Source organism: Coregonus lavaretus, assembly GCF_964263955.1.
Source record: "Coregonus lavaretus genome assembly, chromosome: 2".
Taxonomy (NCBI): Eukaryota; Metazoa; Chordata; class Actinopteri; order Salmoniformes; family Salmonidae; genus Coregonus; species Coregonus lavaretus.
Genome location: NC_139989.1, coordinates 24,054,530 through 24,069,698, shown reverse-complemented (window position 1 = coordinate 24,069,698; position 15,169 = coordinate 24,054,530). Strand labels below are relative to the sequence as shown.

At 45.8% G+C, this 15,169-nt stretch overlaps 1 protein-coding gene across 1 annotated transcript in view; it reads right to left on the bottom strand.

Moving 5' to 3' along the window:
• Positions 1-15,169, bottom strand: part of LOC311138616 (ribonuclease 3-like) — a gene marked incomplete at both ends in the record, with an annotated part of 241,316 nt that overhangs the window by 58,203 nt on the left and 167,944 nt on the right. Inside the window, 1 exon segment of the mRNA XM_084173376.1 lies at positions 4,110-4,168. Within this exon segment, the coding sequence (XP_084029502.1) occupies positions 4,110-4,168 (59 nt within the window).

The following is a 15,169-nucleotide window of genomic DNA, read 5'->3' as shown; positions in this document are numbered from 1 at the left end:
TTTAGGCAGGTTACCTTAGTGTTCTTGGGCACAGGGACTATGGTGGTCTGCTTGAAACATGTTGCAATTACAGTCAGGGACAGGTTGAAAATGTCAGTGAAGACACTTGCAAGTGGGTCAGCGCATGCTCGGAGTACACGTCCTGGTAATCCATCTGGCCTTGGGGCCTTGTGAATGTTGACCTGCTTAAAGGTCTTACTCTCATCAGCTACGAAGAGCGTGATCACACAGTCGTCTGGAACAGCTGATGCTCTCATGCATGCTTCAATGTTGCTTGTAGTCTGTAATAGTTTGCAAGCCCTGGCACATCCGACGAGCATCGGAGCCGGTGTAGTACGATTCAATCTTATGCCTGTATTGACGCTTTGCCTGTTTGATGGTTCGTCGGAGGACATAGCGGGATGTCTTATAAGTGTCTGAGTTAGAGTCCCACTCCTTGAAAGCGGCAGCTCTACCCTTTAGCTCAGTGCGGATGTTGCCTGTAATCCATGGCTTCTGGTTGGGGTATATACGGTCTCTGTTGGGACAACGTCATCGATGCACTTATTGATGAAGCCAGTGACTGATGTGGTGTACTCCTTAATGCCATCGGAAGAATCCTGGAACATATTCCAGTCTGTGCTAGCAAAACAGTCCTGTAGCTTAGCATCCACGTCATCTGACCAATTCTTTATTGACCGAGTCACTGGTGCTTCCTGGTTTAGTTTTTACTTGTTAGCAGGAATCAGGAGGATAGAGTGATGGTCAGAATTCCCAAATGGAGGGTGAGGGAGAGCTTTGTACACGTCTCTGTGTGTGGAGTAAAGGTGGTCTAGAGTTTTTTTTCCCTCTGGTTGCACATTGAACATGCTTGTAGAAATGAGGTAAAATGGATTTAAGTTTCCCTGCATTAAAGTCCCCAGCCACTAGGAGTGCCGCCTCTGGATTAGCGTTTTCCTGTTTGCTTATGGCCTTATACAGCTCATTGAGTGCGGTTTTAGTGCCAGCATTGGTTTGTGTTGGTAAATAGACAGCTACGAAAAATATAGATGAAAACTCTCTTGTTAAATAGTGTGGTCTACAGCTTATCATGAGATACTCTACCTCAGGCAAGCAAAACCTAGAGACTTCCTTAATATTAGATTTCGTGCACCAGCTGTTCTTTACAAATATACACAGACCGCCACCCCTTGTCTTGTCGGAGGCAGCTGTTCTATCTTGCCGATTCAGCATATATCCCGCCAGCTGTATGTTATCCATGTCGTCTTTCAGCCACGACTCGTGAAACATAAGATATTACAGTTTTTAATGTCCCGTTGGTAGGATATCTGTGATCTTAGTTCGTCTATTTTGTTATCCAATGATTGTATGTTTGCTAATAGGACTGATGGTAGATGCAGATTACGCACTCGCCGTCGGATCCTTACAAGGCACCCCGACCTACGTCCCCGATATCTCCGTCTCTTTCTCATGCGGATGACGGGGATTTGGGCCTTGTCGGGTGTCTGAAGAAAATCATTTGCGTCCGACTCGTTAAAGAAAAAATCTTTGTCCAGTATGAGGTGAGTAATCGCTGTCCTGATATCCAGAAGCTCTTTTCGTTCATAAGAGACAGTGGCAGAAACATTATGTACAAAATAAGTTACAAATAACGCGAAAAAACACACACAATAGCACAATTGGTTAGGAGCCTGTAAAAGGCAGCCATCTCCTTCGGCACCATTAAAACTAGCAGTTGATGTCGTGTGAGAACTGCTGATACAGCTGTTGGTTGCTGCTGGAGTGAAACATGCTTTAAGAAGCCCAATCAATCATCACACTACAATTCTAAAGGCAATCGTGTGTAAAAAAAGAAAATGTTCATGACTGAAAAGAGCTACTATTTTTATTTATCAACTGGTAATTGAAGCATGCTTCCCATTCGCCATTCAAGTGCATAGGCAACTAGGCAGGCTTCAGCGCATCACACACCACTTTGCAATCAGCTAGAGGCAGTAATAATTGTTTGAAACCTGAACATATGAGGTGTCTTACCTTGCTTCAAAGTTGCCTAGATCCAACCAATTTTATATTATTTAATAAAGACAACCATATGCCATTGAAACTCTTAGCCTTTTTCTCTCATGTTATATTGGTTTTCAAATCAACATTCTTTAATTGTCCAGTAGCCAAAGGCACAATCCTAGTCATATTAACAACCCATGCTAGCCTATTTAGATATCCCCTTTCAACATTTCTAAAGGATATTTTCATCTCTGTCACATGAAACCACTCACAATGGTGTTTTCCCGCTAATTGCATGGAACAAACATTCACATGTAGCCTACTGCCTTGTGCGTATTGCTGCGCTTATAATGTGAAGACAAAATAGTTTATCAAAATGTTATGCTAAACGTTCTGATCTGTTGCATGAGCCTCATTGCTTTTTAATGTTTTTTTTGGATAGCGCCTAGGCCTACTGGTTGTATGAATTTGGGATCTATCGTGCCACAACTGTCCTAGAGTCTGGTTTGAATAGACTATTTATTTCTCGCACAGAACGACAAGCTGACCAATAGAATAGGTAAACTTGTCTACTATGGGGGATAGTAGATTGACATAGGCCTAGTGATTTTGCTGTTCGTTACGCATCTTGTTGGCTGAAAAAAAGTAAATGTGGGCAGTTATTCTAACATAGGCTGCGTGTGGGTTTCAAGTTTGGGGAAGCTAATTTTCACCATAAAAATGCACCTTTATAACAAAGCATTCCATGCATCCTCACATTTGCAGACTGATGTAAGATAGCCTACTATTCCTAATGTGATGATTAGATTGGATAGTAATAATTTAGGCTAATAATATATCAATCACAGTTTACAAAAAATACTGTTCAATGCAGCGCGTAGTGGTTTAGAGTAGGTCTAGGCTATAGGCTATATCAGATAATCTACACTTCTCCTTTCTTTGCACAGGAAAATGTGGGCCTTTTCTAAAAACATTTCATGCAATTCTACTACACTTTATATGACTGGAGACATTAGCAGAATCTTTTTTAATACAACAAAAATTACAGGGTAGCCTACTCTGCTGACACTGACAAACAGATGGATAAAAATGACTTCTGATCCATATATTAGGCCTACGAAAAGGGGAGTCAAATACAATATGACGTTCATCTAACCTGGAGGAGGAAATGATTGTCCAAAAACAAACAAAAGTGGCACGGACCCAATGATAAAGACAGTGAATATGCACACTCACCGGGGATATGGCAGATGTTCTCCGCTGGTGCCAATAAGATAGGCTACCTTTCATTGTCTTCTCTTTACAGCAATAGCCATTTGTTTTCCAAATTGTTTTTCCACAACTGTATTTTTAAATATTGCGATATGCCTGGCTTGGTCGCTCTGCTTTTCACTGAGTCACAACTCAACAATCATCTATTTGGTATTTGCCGCGAGCTCTGCCCATATTGCAGGCCCTTCCGACTGTAGGCTATGCGATTTAAAACAATTATTATTATTATTATTTTTAAGAAGCTAATAATCCTCTGTGGCCAAATCATGTTTTCTGGTATAGTAACCTATTTTGAATGATTTTATTTATTTCTGTATAGACAGGAGTAATCTAATTAGGCTACATAATTTTGGCAATTTTACTGTATTTACTTTAGGGAAAGTTTGCCCTAGCCTTATGGACACACCACCTATTTAAAATTGCTAATTGGAATTCAGTAAGAATGACACACGCCATTGCATCGGAGTTGCATGTTCTGTTAAGATGAATTACCATAAACAAAATGTGATTTCTGTCATTCTGAGAACCGTGGGTGGACGCCCTAATCCGGTTACTCAACCAATGACTATGGGTCCAAATTAAAATGCTGCCGGTCAAATGTCCGGCTCCACATCTTCCTAACAGAAACCCTGACGCACACACACTCTGCTGAAACACAGACCCTGCATCACACACTAACTCAATAGACTGTTGTTGAGCTGCATGGCCAGAGGGCAGTCATAGACAGATCCAAGGACGTTGAATCAATCCACACAACGAAAGTAGAACGAGTGAACACACACAGGCGCACATACAGATCCCCACAAACACACACATCATACACACACAAGGAGGAGGTAGGAACACTGCATTACAGACAGCCTCCCAAACAGCTGCTTAGACTCCTCTAGACCGCCCTCCAAATACACTGCTCCTAAAAGAGAGACAGAATAAAGGGAGGGAAAAAAGAGAGAAGGTGGGATTAATGAAAAATAAAAAAAAGTCTCAGATAAGGAAAATATATGTTGTGTCTAGGAATGCTGTTGGCTAGACACACACACACACACACACACACACACACACACACACACACACACACACACACACACACACACACACAGACAGACAGATAAATATTTCACAGCCACTACCCCCTTAACCCCCACCCACAAACACCTCGGGAGGGATGACAAATCACATGTGCTTTTTACTACAACATTTCCTTCGTAGCTCAAACTTGAGCAATCACTGTCTGACAACCACTTCCCGATGGAAAACTTGACATTAATTGAACTCTGCAGAATTTGTTATAATTGCTTTTTAAAAGTAAGTGTTTTTTTTATAGCTTTTTTATGTTAAAATGACCCCACTGTATGTGTCTCTCCTCCCTGTGTGTGTGTGTGTTAGCCCCCTCTGTCACGGAGTGCAGTAGGAGGCAGGGAGAAATGGGATGGGTTCATCACCACGGTGACAGGAGATGAAACTAACCAAGGTCACATAAACAACAGGCCTGCGTTCTGTGTGACAAGATGTGCTGTGCAAACACACACACACCTCTCATATGAACGCCGAACACACAAAAGTGCATGCACACACACACACAATCACAACTCTTATACGAGCTGCGCACACACACACACACACACACACACACACACAAAACCACACCCACACACAAACACAGGGGAGACAGTGTACAATGTTTCAAAATGTTGAAAAGATACACACTTGAGAGGAAACATACACATAAACAAGGAGACAAACAAAAAACAAATTGTTTTCTGTCACAGCACGACGCGAGAGCATCTGCTGTTGTAATAATACACCTCTCTCTCCCTCCATCTCTATATCCCCCTCTCTCGTTGCGCTCCCGATCTCTCTCTTTTATCCCCATATCTCACTCTCCTTCTCCATTGTTCTCTTTCTGTCTCTCCCTCTGTGTCTGTCTCTATTTCTGGTGTACTGAGGGAGCTACTTCGGCCACAAACCAGTGGTTGAGAACACCAATCATTTACTCTCGACAAAAGTTGTTCTTGTTCGTTGGGGCTTTTATTAACATTGATGTGGTGCAATCTTCTTCTGTTAAGTTGCCTATAACTTCATCCCACATCACACTTACAAAGGTTCATTCAATTTCAAAAAAGTAATAAAAACCTGGCAAATTGGAAATACAATTGTGTAGTGCTTCTTTTATGTGCATAAATGAGCCCATTGGAGATGGTTGTGATGTGCGGTTTTGCTCAAAGTGCTTTTATAAACGACATCAAACGCAGATATGTTAGATTCATCCTCCGGGAGAGGAAACAGCTTTCAGATGGCTAACAGGCCCATTGCCTCACAAACCACCAAAACACACGGGCCCACACGTGAGAACACATGCTCGCACACACTCGTTCGAGAACACACACACACAAAATGGAACACATCTTATCTGTGATGAAACCTCTTCCAGCAGCCTCGGAGGTCGAGACCTCTAATCTTCCCATGACAGTGTGAGGGTTTGCGTGTGTGTGTGTGCCCGCTAGATCCTCACTGCAAGGAGGGGACCCAAAGAGGGGGAGTAGTTCCTCTAAAGGACATCTTCCCACTCCTACATTTGTGCTGAAATTTGTGGTTTGACCATGATTCGACCACAGCTTTGGAGACGCACCTACACAGCAGATGGTTCTTAAACCTCTCTTCGGGGACTGCCAGCCATGTATTTGATCCATTTGATCTATTCCAGAGCTAGTACACCTTATTCAACTTCTCATCAAGCCCTTGGTTAGGGAATCCGGTGTGGTAGTTCACGGCTACAAAAAAATTGTGAAACGTCTGGGTGTCCGCGAGGAGAGGGTTGAGAACCACCGCGTCTAAAGGACATCCTCCGACTCCCAGATTTGTGCTTAGATTTTCAGTTGGACCGTGAGTCGACCACAGATCTGGATGCTCCAACACAGCAGATTTTTCTACTGAAGATTATAAGGCAGCTATGAGGAGAAACACACCCCTGGCTGCTTTCTCTCTCTACAGGTATCTTTCCTATTGATATTGACTACAATATAGACTATATTTCAAGAGCTAAGGGCTTTTCCTGTGGTTTTGATGATACATCACTGATAAGGACTCCCTGGAAGTTACAGAAAGTAGAAGTTACGGACGGAAAGTTGACGACTCAAAGAGTTTTGCCTCTTATTGCATTTCTCAAACTTTCCCAAGAATAGGGTAGTGGGAACCTCAAGGGAAGGACAAATGTATTAAAAAATCTCAAAGTAACACCTTCGGTGTCAATCAAAGAGCCGGTAGATGAAAATGAAGATAATTCTAGCGAGGGATGGAAAGAGACTCAGAGAGAGAAACAGAGCACTTTGACAAGAATCCTGTCCGTGGAAAGATTGCCCTGCAGCGGTCCAACCAATCGCACAACATGCAGCGATCATTAGATGGAGCCAGTCAAGTCAGATTCATCCATCGTCAGGCTAACCAGCCTGGCTGCTGCAACTTACACTGCCTGCCAACCGAGACAGAGAGACAGAGAGACAGAGTGAGAGAGAGTGAGAGAGAGAGAGAGAGAGAGAGAGAGAGAGAGAGAGAGAGAGAGAGAGAGAGAGAGAGAGAGAGAGAGAGAGAGAGAGAGAGAGAGAGAGAGAGAGAGAGAGAGAGAGAGAGAGAGAGAGAGAGAGAGAGAGAGAGAGAGAGAGAGAGAGAGAGAGAGAGAGAGAGACAGACAGACAGACAGACAGACAGACAGACAGACAGACAGACAGACAGACAGACAGACAGACAGACAGACAGACAGACAGACAGACAGACAGACAGACAGACAGACAGACAGACAGACAGACAGACAGACAGACAGACAGACAGACAGACAGACAGACAGACAGACAGACAGACAGACAGAGAGAGAGACAGACAGACAGACAGACAGACAGACAGACAGACAGACAGAGAGAGAGAGACAGACAGACAGACAGACAGACAGACAGACAGACAGACAGACAGACAGACAGACAGACAGACAGACAGACAGACAGACAGACAGACAGACAGACAGACAGACAGACAGACAGACAGACAGACAGAGAGAGAGAGAGAGAGAGAGAGAGAGAGAGAGAGAGAGAAGGGAGAGATGGGGAGGACTCTAGTCAAAAGTGGTGTACTATGTATTTGGGATACGGCGCCAGGCAGCAGACGCAGCTCAAGAGCTCAGCAACCCACACACACACCCAGCAAACGCTCGCTCCCTCCCTCCCTTTCTCCCACCCTCCCTCCCTCACTAGTTAGCTAGCCAACCTAGTCAGCAATTACCGGTACATAACCTTGACTTACGTCATGACCTGGCCAAATCATCTAGGCTGCAGCACTGGCCAGAACAACCCACAGAGTCACTGTATAGTTTCATATTAATACCCCGGCAGTTACTGAAGCCAGAACACATCGATTTAGTATGCATCCAAAATGGCACCCTATTCCCTTTAAAGTGCACTTCCTTTGACCAGGGCCTATAGGGCTCTGTTCAAAAGCAGTGCACTATAAAGGGTATATGGTGCCATTTGGGATGCAGGCCAGGGCCATTCATGTCATTAACGACTATAATATGCCTGTTGTCTTTGCGTCAGATTTAGGGAAAAGCAGGTGCTACATTTACATTAGTAATTTAGCAGTGGCTCTTATCCAGAGCGACTATTTAGGCAGACATGCTTCTGTGCTGCTGCACGCTACAGTTCTCTTTAGGGAAAAGCATTGGGATACTGAGACGCCCTTCTGATAAACAGGGTCCAGAGCTCAAAATATATGACAGTCACATTAATAACTTCAAATGAATTATTCAAAAAAGCTCAGGCTCTAATCCATCAAATACAAATAAAGCCGCTTTTCCCTCTCTCCTCTGCTCCGTTTTGCTCCGGCCCGGCAGCCCAACCAACCGACGGCCAAAACTGTGCAGGCACATTAATGGAAAAATGAAACTTTGTCGTCGTCGCCGCACCGAGACTGCTGATTGCATTCCAACATCAAACATCTTAACTATTCCAAACTAAAAGGGGTTGAGGGAAACAAAGGAGAGAGAGAGCAAGAGAGAGAAAGAAAAGAGAGAAAAAGAGTGAGAGAGAGTGAGAGAGAGGAGCAGCACAGAGATAACTATTCCTCCATTGCCACCATCCACAGCAATTAACAATGGAGCTGTGCTCGCTCAATGAATTCACCGTCTCTGCATTGTGCAAATCTGACATTCAGACAAGTGAAACATAATCCTTTTCTCTGCTCTCTTAATAGGAAGAGTGTTAAGATTGAAGAGCGTTGAGGCTGAAGAGAGAGAGAGAGACAGAGAGAGCTAGAGAGACAGAGACAGAGAGAGAGAGAGACAGACACCATCTGCATCGCATCGCGGCGGTGCCTGCTGGCACACTATAATCCACAGATCAACTATATAAGGAAATTAGGGCCATAAAACAGAACGCAGCTCTTTCAATTATTTTCTCTTTTCAAACGGTTCAATAGGATGGAAGGAAGGAAAGAAGACGAGAGGGCTTATCAGTCAAGACCTCAAAGAGAGGAGGGGAGGATGGAGGGAGAGAGGAGAGGAAGGGGGAGAGAAAGCGTGTGGCAGCCCCACCAAAAAGGCTGCAGGAGAAAGTATTTTGTTTACATTATGAGAGGTAAAGAGAGAGAAAGGAGAGAAAGAAAAGAGACAGAGGAATGTAAAGGCGAACCGGGTCAAAAGAGCCCAAATGAGAATGGACGACTCTGCCAGGAAGTTAATGATGAGAGATCAAAAAAGCTCAATTTTCCATTGAACACTTTGAATAATGCAGGCTTGCGGGCGTGCATTTGCCGCTTTGCCTTTCCACCTCTCTCTCTCCCTCCCTTCCTCCTTTCCCTCCTCTCCCTCCTCGCTCCCCGCCACAGAGTGGCCCTGCCTCAGGGCAAGCAGATATAGGCATTGCATGTGGGTGCGTGCGTTTGTACCAGTACCACAGTGAGACAGGAGAGTCAGTCGGTCTATGCAAAGTAGGAGATTATCTGCCGCTTCCGATTGCTTCCTGCATAGTCAGGGTTCAAAGGTCACCGTGGCACATAAACAAATAAAACAAGGGTCACAAAACACATCCAACAACCACTTAAAACCTTCCGCTCCTCGCTACGCTCTTCAAATATAGATGTAGATGCATGTCAGATTTCATCTCTCTTCTTACAAAAGACAAATTAAAGATCCGAGAAACACATCTGAATTCTATGTGAATAAGAGAAGGCACAGGAAAGATCAGATACGTATAAAAATAATACGTTCCAAAATGGAAGACACATCTAAAGAAGAATAGCAACTAATTCTCAGGGATGTTTAAGTGTGGGTGTGTGTCTGTGAGTGAGTAAGTGTGTCTGTGAGTGAGTCTGTGTGAGTGAGTGAGTGAGTGAGTGAGTACACAAGTATACAAAACATTAAGAACACCTGCTTTTTCATGACAGACTGACCAGGTGAATCCAGGTGAACGCTATGATCCCTTATTGATGTCACTTGTTAATTCCACTTCAATCAGTGTAGATGAAGGGGAGGAGACAGGTTAAAGCATGATTTTTAAACCTTGAGACAATTGAGACATGGATTGTATATGTGTGCCATTCAGAGGGTGAATGGGCAAGACAAAACATTTAAGTGTCTTTGAACGGGGTATGGTAGTAGGTTCAGGCGCACCGGTTTGTGTCAAGAACTGCAACGCTGCTGGGTTTTTCATGCTCAACAGTATCCCATGTGTATCAAGAATGGTCCACCACCTAAAGGACATCCAGCCAACTTGACAACTATGGGAAGCATTGGAATCAACATAGGTCAGCATTCCTGTGGAACGCTTTCGACACCTTGTAGAGTCCATGCCCAGAAAAATTGAGGCCGTTCTAAGGGCAAAAGACGGGGGGTGCAACTCAATATTAGGAAGGTGTTCCTAATGTTTGGTATACTCAGTGTAGATAAGATGGTGTGGTACTGGATTGCCGCCGTTTTGCAAGCTCCGAGCCAACTTTGCTTACTTGTGACTCTTTTGTCGTTTATTTGTACTTTCTTTTCACAAAATCTGCCTTCAAATTTGATTAATCTGCCCTGGGCTCTTTCTGTAATTCCGACCCAATTTTTCGGCCTACCCAAAAGGAAATGCCAGCGTTACAGAGACAAGAGAGGGGGGATCCTGGCGAGATTAAGGCAAAGGGAAAACCGGCAACCTCTTCCCTCCATTTTACTGGCCAATCACTTGATAATAAGATAGATGACCTCCAATCGCCGATTTGCTACCAACGGGACTCTCGAAACTGCAATATTCTCTGCTTTTCTGAAACATGTATCTTAGACAAGATACACCCCATGGCTATCCAACTCGCTGGATTCTCTATTCACCGTGCGGACAGCACAGTGGAGTCAAGGAAAATTGAAAGGGGGAGGGGTTTGCCTCTTCATCAACAACAACTGGTATAATGACTCGAGTGTGGTGGAAGTGTCGGCCCATTGTTTACCCATCTTGGAATACCTGATGGTCAAATGCCGACCCTTCTACCTCAATGAGGGAGTTTTCAGCTGTTATCGAGACTGTTGTAAACGTTCCACCTCAGGACAAGAAAAATAACAAGCTGGCACTGTACGAGGCTATAAACAAGCAGGAAAACTTGCATCAGGAGGCTGCTTTTCTGGTTGCCGGTGATTTTAATTCTGCTTCATTAAGCCACGTGATGCCCAACTTGTCTCCTTTGCCACTAGGGGCGATAAAGTCTTAGACCACTGTTATTCTACACACAAGCATGTAAACAAGGCCCTCCCTGGTCCGCCATTCGGCAAATAAGATCATGACTCTGTACTCCTGCTTCCTGTTTACAAGCAGAAGCTCAAACAGGAAGTAACCACAACTCGCTCTATTGAGAAATGGTCATCAGAATCAGAGATTATGCTAAAGGACCACTTTGCTAGCGCTGATTGGAATATGTTTTGAGGCTCCGCTGATAACATCGACGAGCTAACTACCTAACCACGTTGTCCTCCCAGTGAAGGTTTGCTGGGAGGTCCTTGATTTACATTTACATTTACGTCATTTAGCAGACGCTCTTATCCAGAGCGACTTACAAATTGGTGCATTCACCCTATAGCCAGTGGGATAACCACTTTACCATTTTTTTGTTTTGTTTTTTGTTTTGTTTTTCTTTATTTTATTTTATTTTTATATTTTTTAGGGGGGGGGGGGGTAGAAGGATTACTTTATCCTATCCCAGGTATTCCTTAAAGAGGTGGGGTTTCAAATGTCTCCGGAAGGTGGTGAGTGACTCCGCTGTCCTGGCGTCGTGAGGGAGCTTGTTCCACCATTGGGGTGCCAGAGCAGCGAACAGTTTGGACTGGGCTGAGCGGGAACTATGCTTCCGCAGAGGAAGGGGAGCCAGCAGGCCAGAGGTGGATGAACGCAATGCCCTCGTTTGGGTGTAGGGACTGATCAGAGCCTGAAGGTACAGAGGTGCCGTTCCCCTCACAGCTCCATAGGCAAGCACCATGGTCTTGTAACAGATGCGAGCTTCAACTGGAAGCCAGTGGAGTGTGCGGAGGAGCGGGGTGACGTGAGAGAACTTGGGAAGGTTGAACACCAGACGGGCTGCGGCATTCTGGATGAGTTGTAGGGGTTTAATGGCACAGGCAGGGAGCCCAGCCAACAGCGAGTTGCAGTAATCCAGACGGGAGATGACAAGTGCCTGGATTAGGACCTGTGCCGCTTCCTGTGTAAGGCAGGGTCGTACTCTCCGAATGTTGTAGAACATGAACCTGCAGGATCGGGTCACCGCCTTGATGTTAGCGGAGAACGACAGGGTGTTGTCCAGGGTCACGCCAAGGCTCTTCGCACTCTGGGAGGAGGACACAACGGAGTTGTCAACCGTGATGGCGAGATCAAGGAACGGGCAGTCCTTCCCCGGGAGGAAGAGCAGCTCCGTCTTGCCAAGGTTCAGCTTGAGGTGGTGATCCGTCATCCATACTGATATGTCTGCCAGACATGCAGAGATGCGATTCGCCACCTGGTTATCAGAAGGGGGAAAGGAGAAGATTAGTTGTGTATTGTCAGCGTAGCAATGATAGGAGAGGCCATGTGAGGATATGACAGAGCCAAGTGACTTGGTGTATAGGGAGAATAGGAGAGGGCCTAGAACTGAGCCCTGGGGGACACCAGTGGTGAGAGCACGTGGTGCGGAGACAGCTTCTCGCCACGCCACTTGGTAGGAGCGACCGGTCAGGTAGGACGCAATCCAGGAGTGAGCCGCGCCGGAGATGCCCAGCTCGGAGAGGGTGGAGAGGAGGATCTGATGGTTCACAGTATCAAAGGCAGCAGACAGGTCTAGAAGGACAAGAGCAGAGGAGAGAGAGTTAGCTTTAGCAGTGCGGAGAGCCTCCGTGACACAGAGAAGAGCAGTCTCAGTTGAATGACCAGTCCTGAAACCTGACTGGTTTGGATCAAGAAGGTCATTCTGAAAGAGATAGCAAGAGAGTTGGCTAAAGACGGCACGCTCAATAGTTTTGGAAAGAAAAGAAAGAAGGGATACTGGTCTGTAGTTGTTGACATCAGTGGGATCGAGTGTTGGTTTTTTGAGAAGGGGTGCAACTCTCGCTCTCTTGAAGACGGAAGGGACATAGCCAGCGGTCAAGGATGAGTTGATCAGCGAGGTGAGGTAGGGGAGAAGGTCACCGGAGATGGTCTGGAGAAGAAAGGAGGGGATGGGGTCAAGCGGGCAGGTTGTTGGGCGGCCTGCAGTCACAAGTCGCAAGATTTTATCTGGAGAGAGAGGGGAGAAAGAGGTCAAAGCATAGGGTAGGGCAGTGTGAGCAGGACCAGCAGTGTCATTAGACTTAACAAAAGAAGATTGGATGTCGTCAACCTTCTTTTCAAAGTGGTTGACGAAGTCATCCACAGAGAGAGAGGGGGGGGGGGGGAGGAGGATTCAACAGGGAGGAGAATGTGGCAAAGAGCTTCCTAGGGTTAGAGGCAGATGCTTGGAATTTAGAGTGGTAGAAGTGGCCTTAGCAGCAGAAACAGATGAAGAAAATGTAGAGAGGAGGGAGTGAAAAGATGCCAGGTCGGCAGGGAGTTTAGTTTTCTTCCATTTCCGCTCCGCTGCCCGGAGCTCTGTTCTGTGAGCTCGCAATGAGTCATCAAGCCACGGAGCTGGAGGGGAGGACCGAGCCGGCCGGGAGGATAGGGGACACAGAGAGTCAAAGGATGCAGAAAGGGAGGAGAGGAAGGTTGAGGAGGTAGAGTCAGGAGATTGGAGGGAGAAGGATTGAGCAGAGGGAAGAGATGATAGGATGGAAGAGGAGAGAGTAGTGGGAGAGAGAGAGCGAAGGTTGTGGCGGCGCATTACCATCTGTGTAGGGGCAGAGTGAGTAGTGTTGGAGGAGAGCGAGAGAGAAAAGGATACAAAGTAGTGGTCGGAGACATGGAGGGGAGTTGCAGTGAGATTAGTAGAAGAGCAGCATCTAGTAAAGATGAGGTCAAGCGTATTGCCTGCCTTGTGAGTAGGGGGGGACGGTGAGAGGGTGAGGTCAAAAGAGGAGAGGAGTGGAAAGAAGGAGGCAGAGAGAAATTAGTCAAATGTAGACGTAGGGAGGTTGAAATCCCCCAAAACTGTGAGGGGTGAGCCATCCTCAGGAAAGGAACTTATCAAGGCGTCAAGCTCATTGATGAACTCTCCAAGGGAACCTGGAGGGCGATAGATGACAAGGATATTAAGCTTAAATGGGCTAGTGACTGTGACAGCATGGAATTCAAATGAGGAGATAGACAGATGGGTTAGGGGAAAATTGAGAATGTCCACTTGGGAGAGATGAGGATTCCTGTGCCACCACCCCTCTGACCAGATGCTCTCGGGGTATGCGAGAACACATGGTCAGACGAGGAGAGAGCAGTAGGAGTAGCAGTGTTTTCAGTGGTAATCCATGTTTCCGTCAGCGCCAGGAAGTCGAGGGACTGGAGGGTAGCATAGGCTGGGATGAAGTCAGCCTTGTTGGCAGCAGAACGGCAGTTCCAGAGGCTGCCTGAGACCTGGAACTCCAGGTGTGTGGTGCGTGCAGGGACCACCAGGTTAGAGAGGCAGCAGCCACGCGGTGTGAGGCGTTTGTGTAGCCTGTGCGGAGAGGAGAGAACTGGGATAGGCAGAGGCATAGTTGACAGGCTGCAGCAGATGGCTACAATAATGCAGAGGAGATCGGAATAAAATGAACTAAACATCTGGGAAAGGAGAGAGCCACAACTCCCAAATATAACTCTCCCAACTTCCACCTCAGAAACTATAATTGTTGTAAACTACAGCGGTTCAATGTTTTCTAGGAATAGACTAACCTAGTTTATTCAGCTAGCTAACTAGGTGCAGTATTATTCAGTGAAAACGTCCGGGCACCTCGTCATAACACACGGCACGAACACACAGAGAGAGCCAAACTAACGTTAGCTAGTCACCCATGTCCCGAATTCCTTGAGCGACTCGGGCTATCAATATGAAAAAAACTAAACAAAAGTGTAGGTTATGACTTACCCCTAGCAGCTACTATTAGCTAGCCAAGTGCAAAGCTAGCCACTGAATTGACTCAGCCAGTTCGCGTCTGTTCACTCGGTCGTTCCAGCTATTGTTTACAAGTAGCTATCCAGGTTGCAACAAGCTTGCTAATTTTCAAGCACAGTAGCCACTTGCTACCTAACGTTAACGGTTCAGACAATGAGGTTAGAAAACAGCTGAATGGTAGGCAATTATTGTATGTGATTATTGTAGGCAGCCAGCTGGCGTAATTACAGGCACTCTCAGGCGTGAAACAACTATACCGTTGCTGATAGCTAGTTAGTTAGCTAGCTAGAATAGTTAGCAAACTAGCTAGCCATTGCTTTCAGACAAAGAAGAACCTCTCCTTTCACGGCACGAATACACAGAGAGAGCCAAACTAACGTTAACT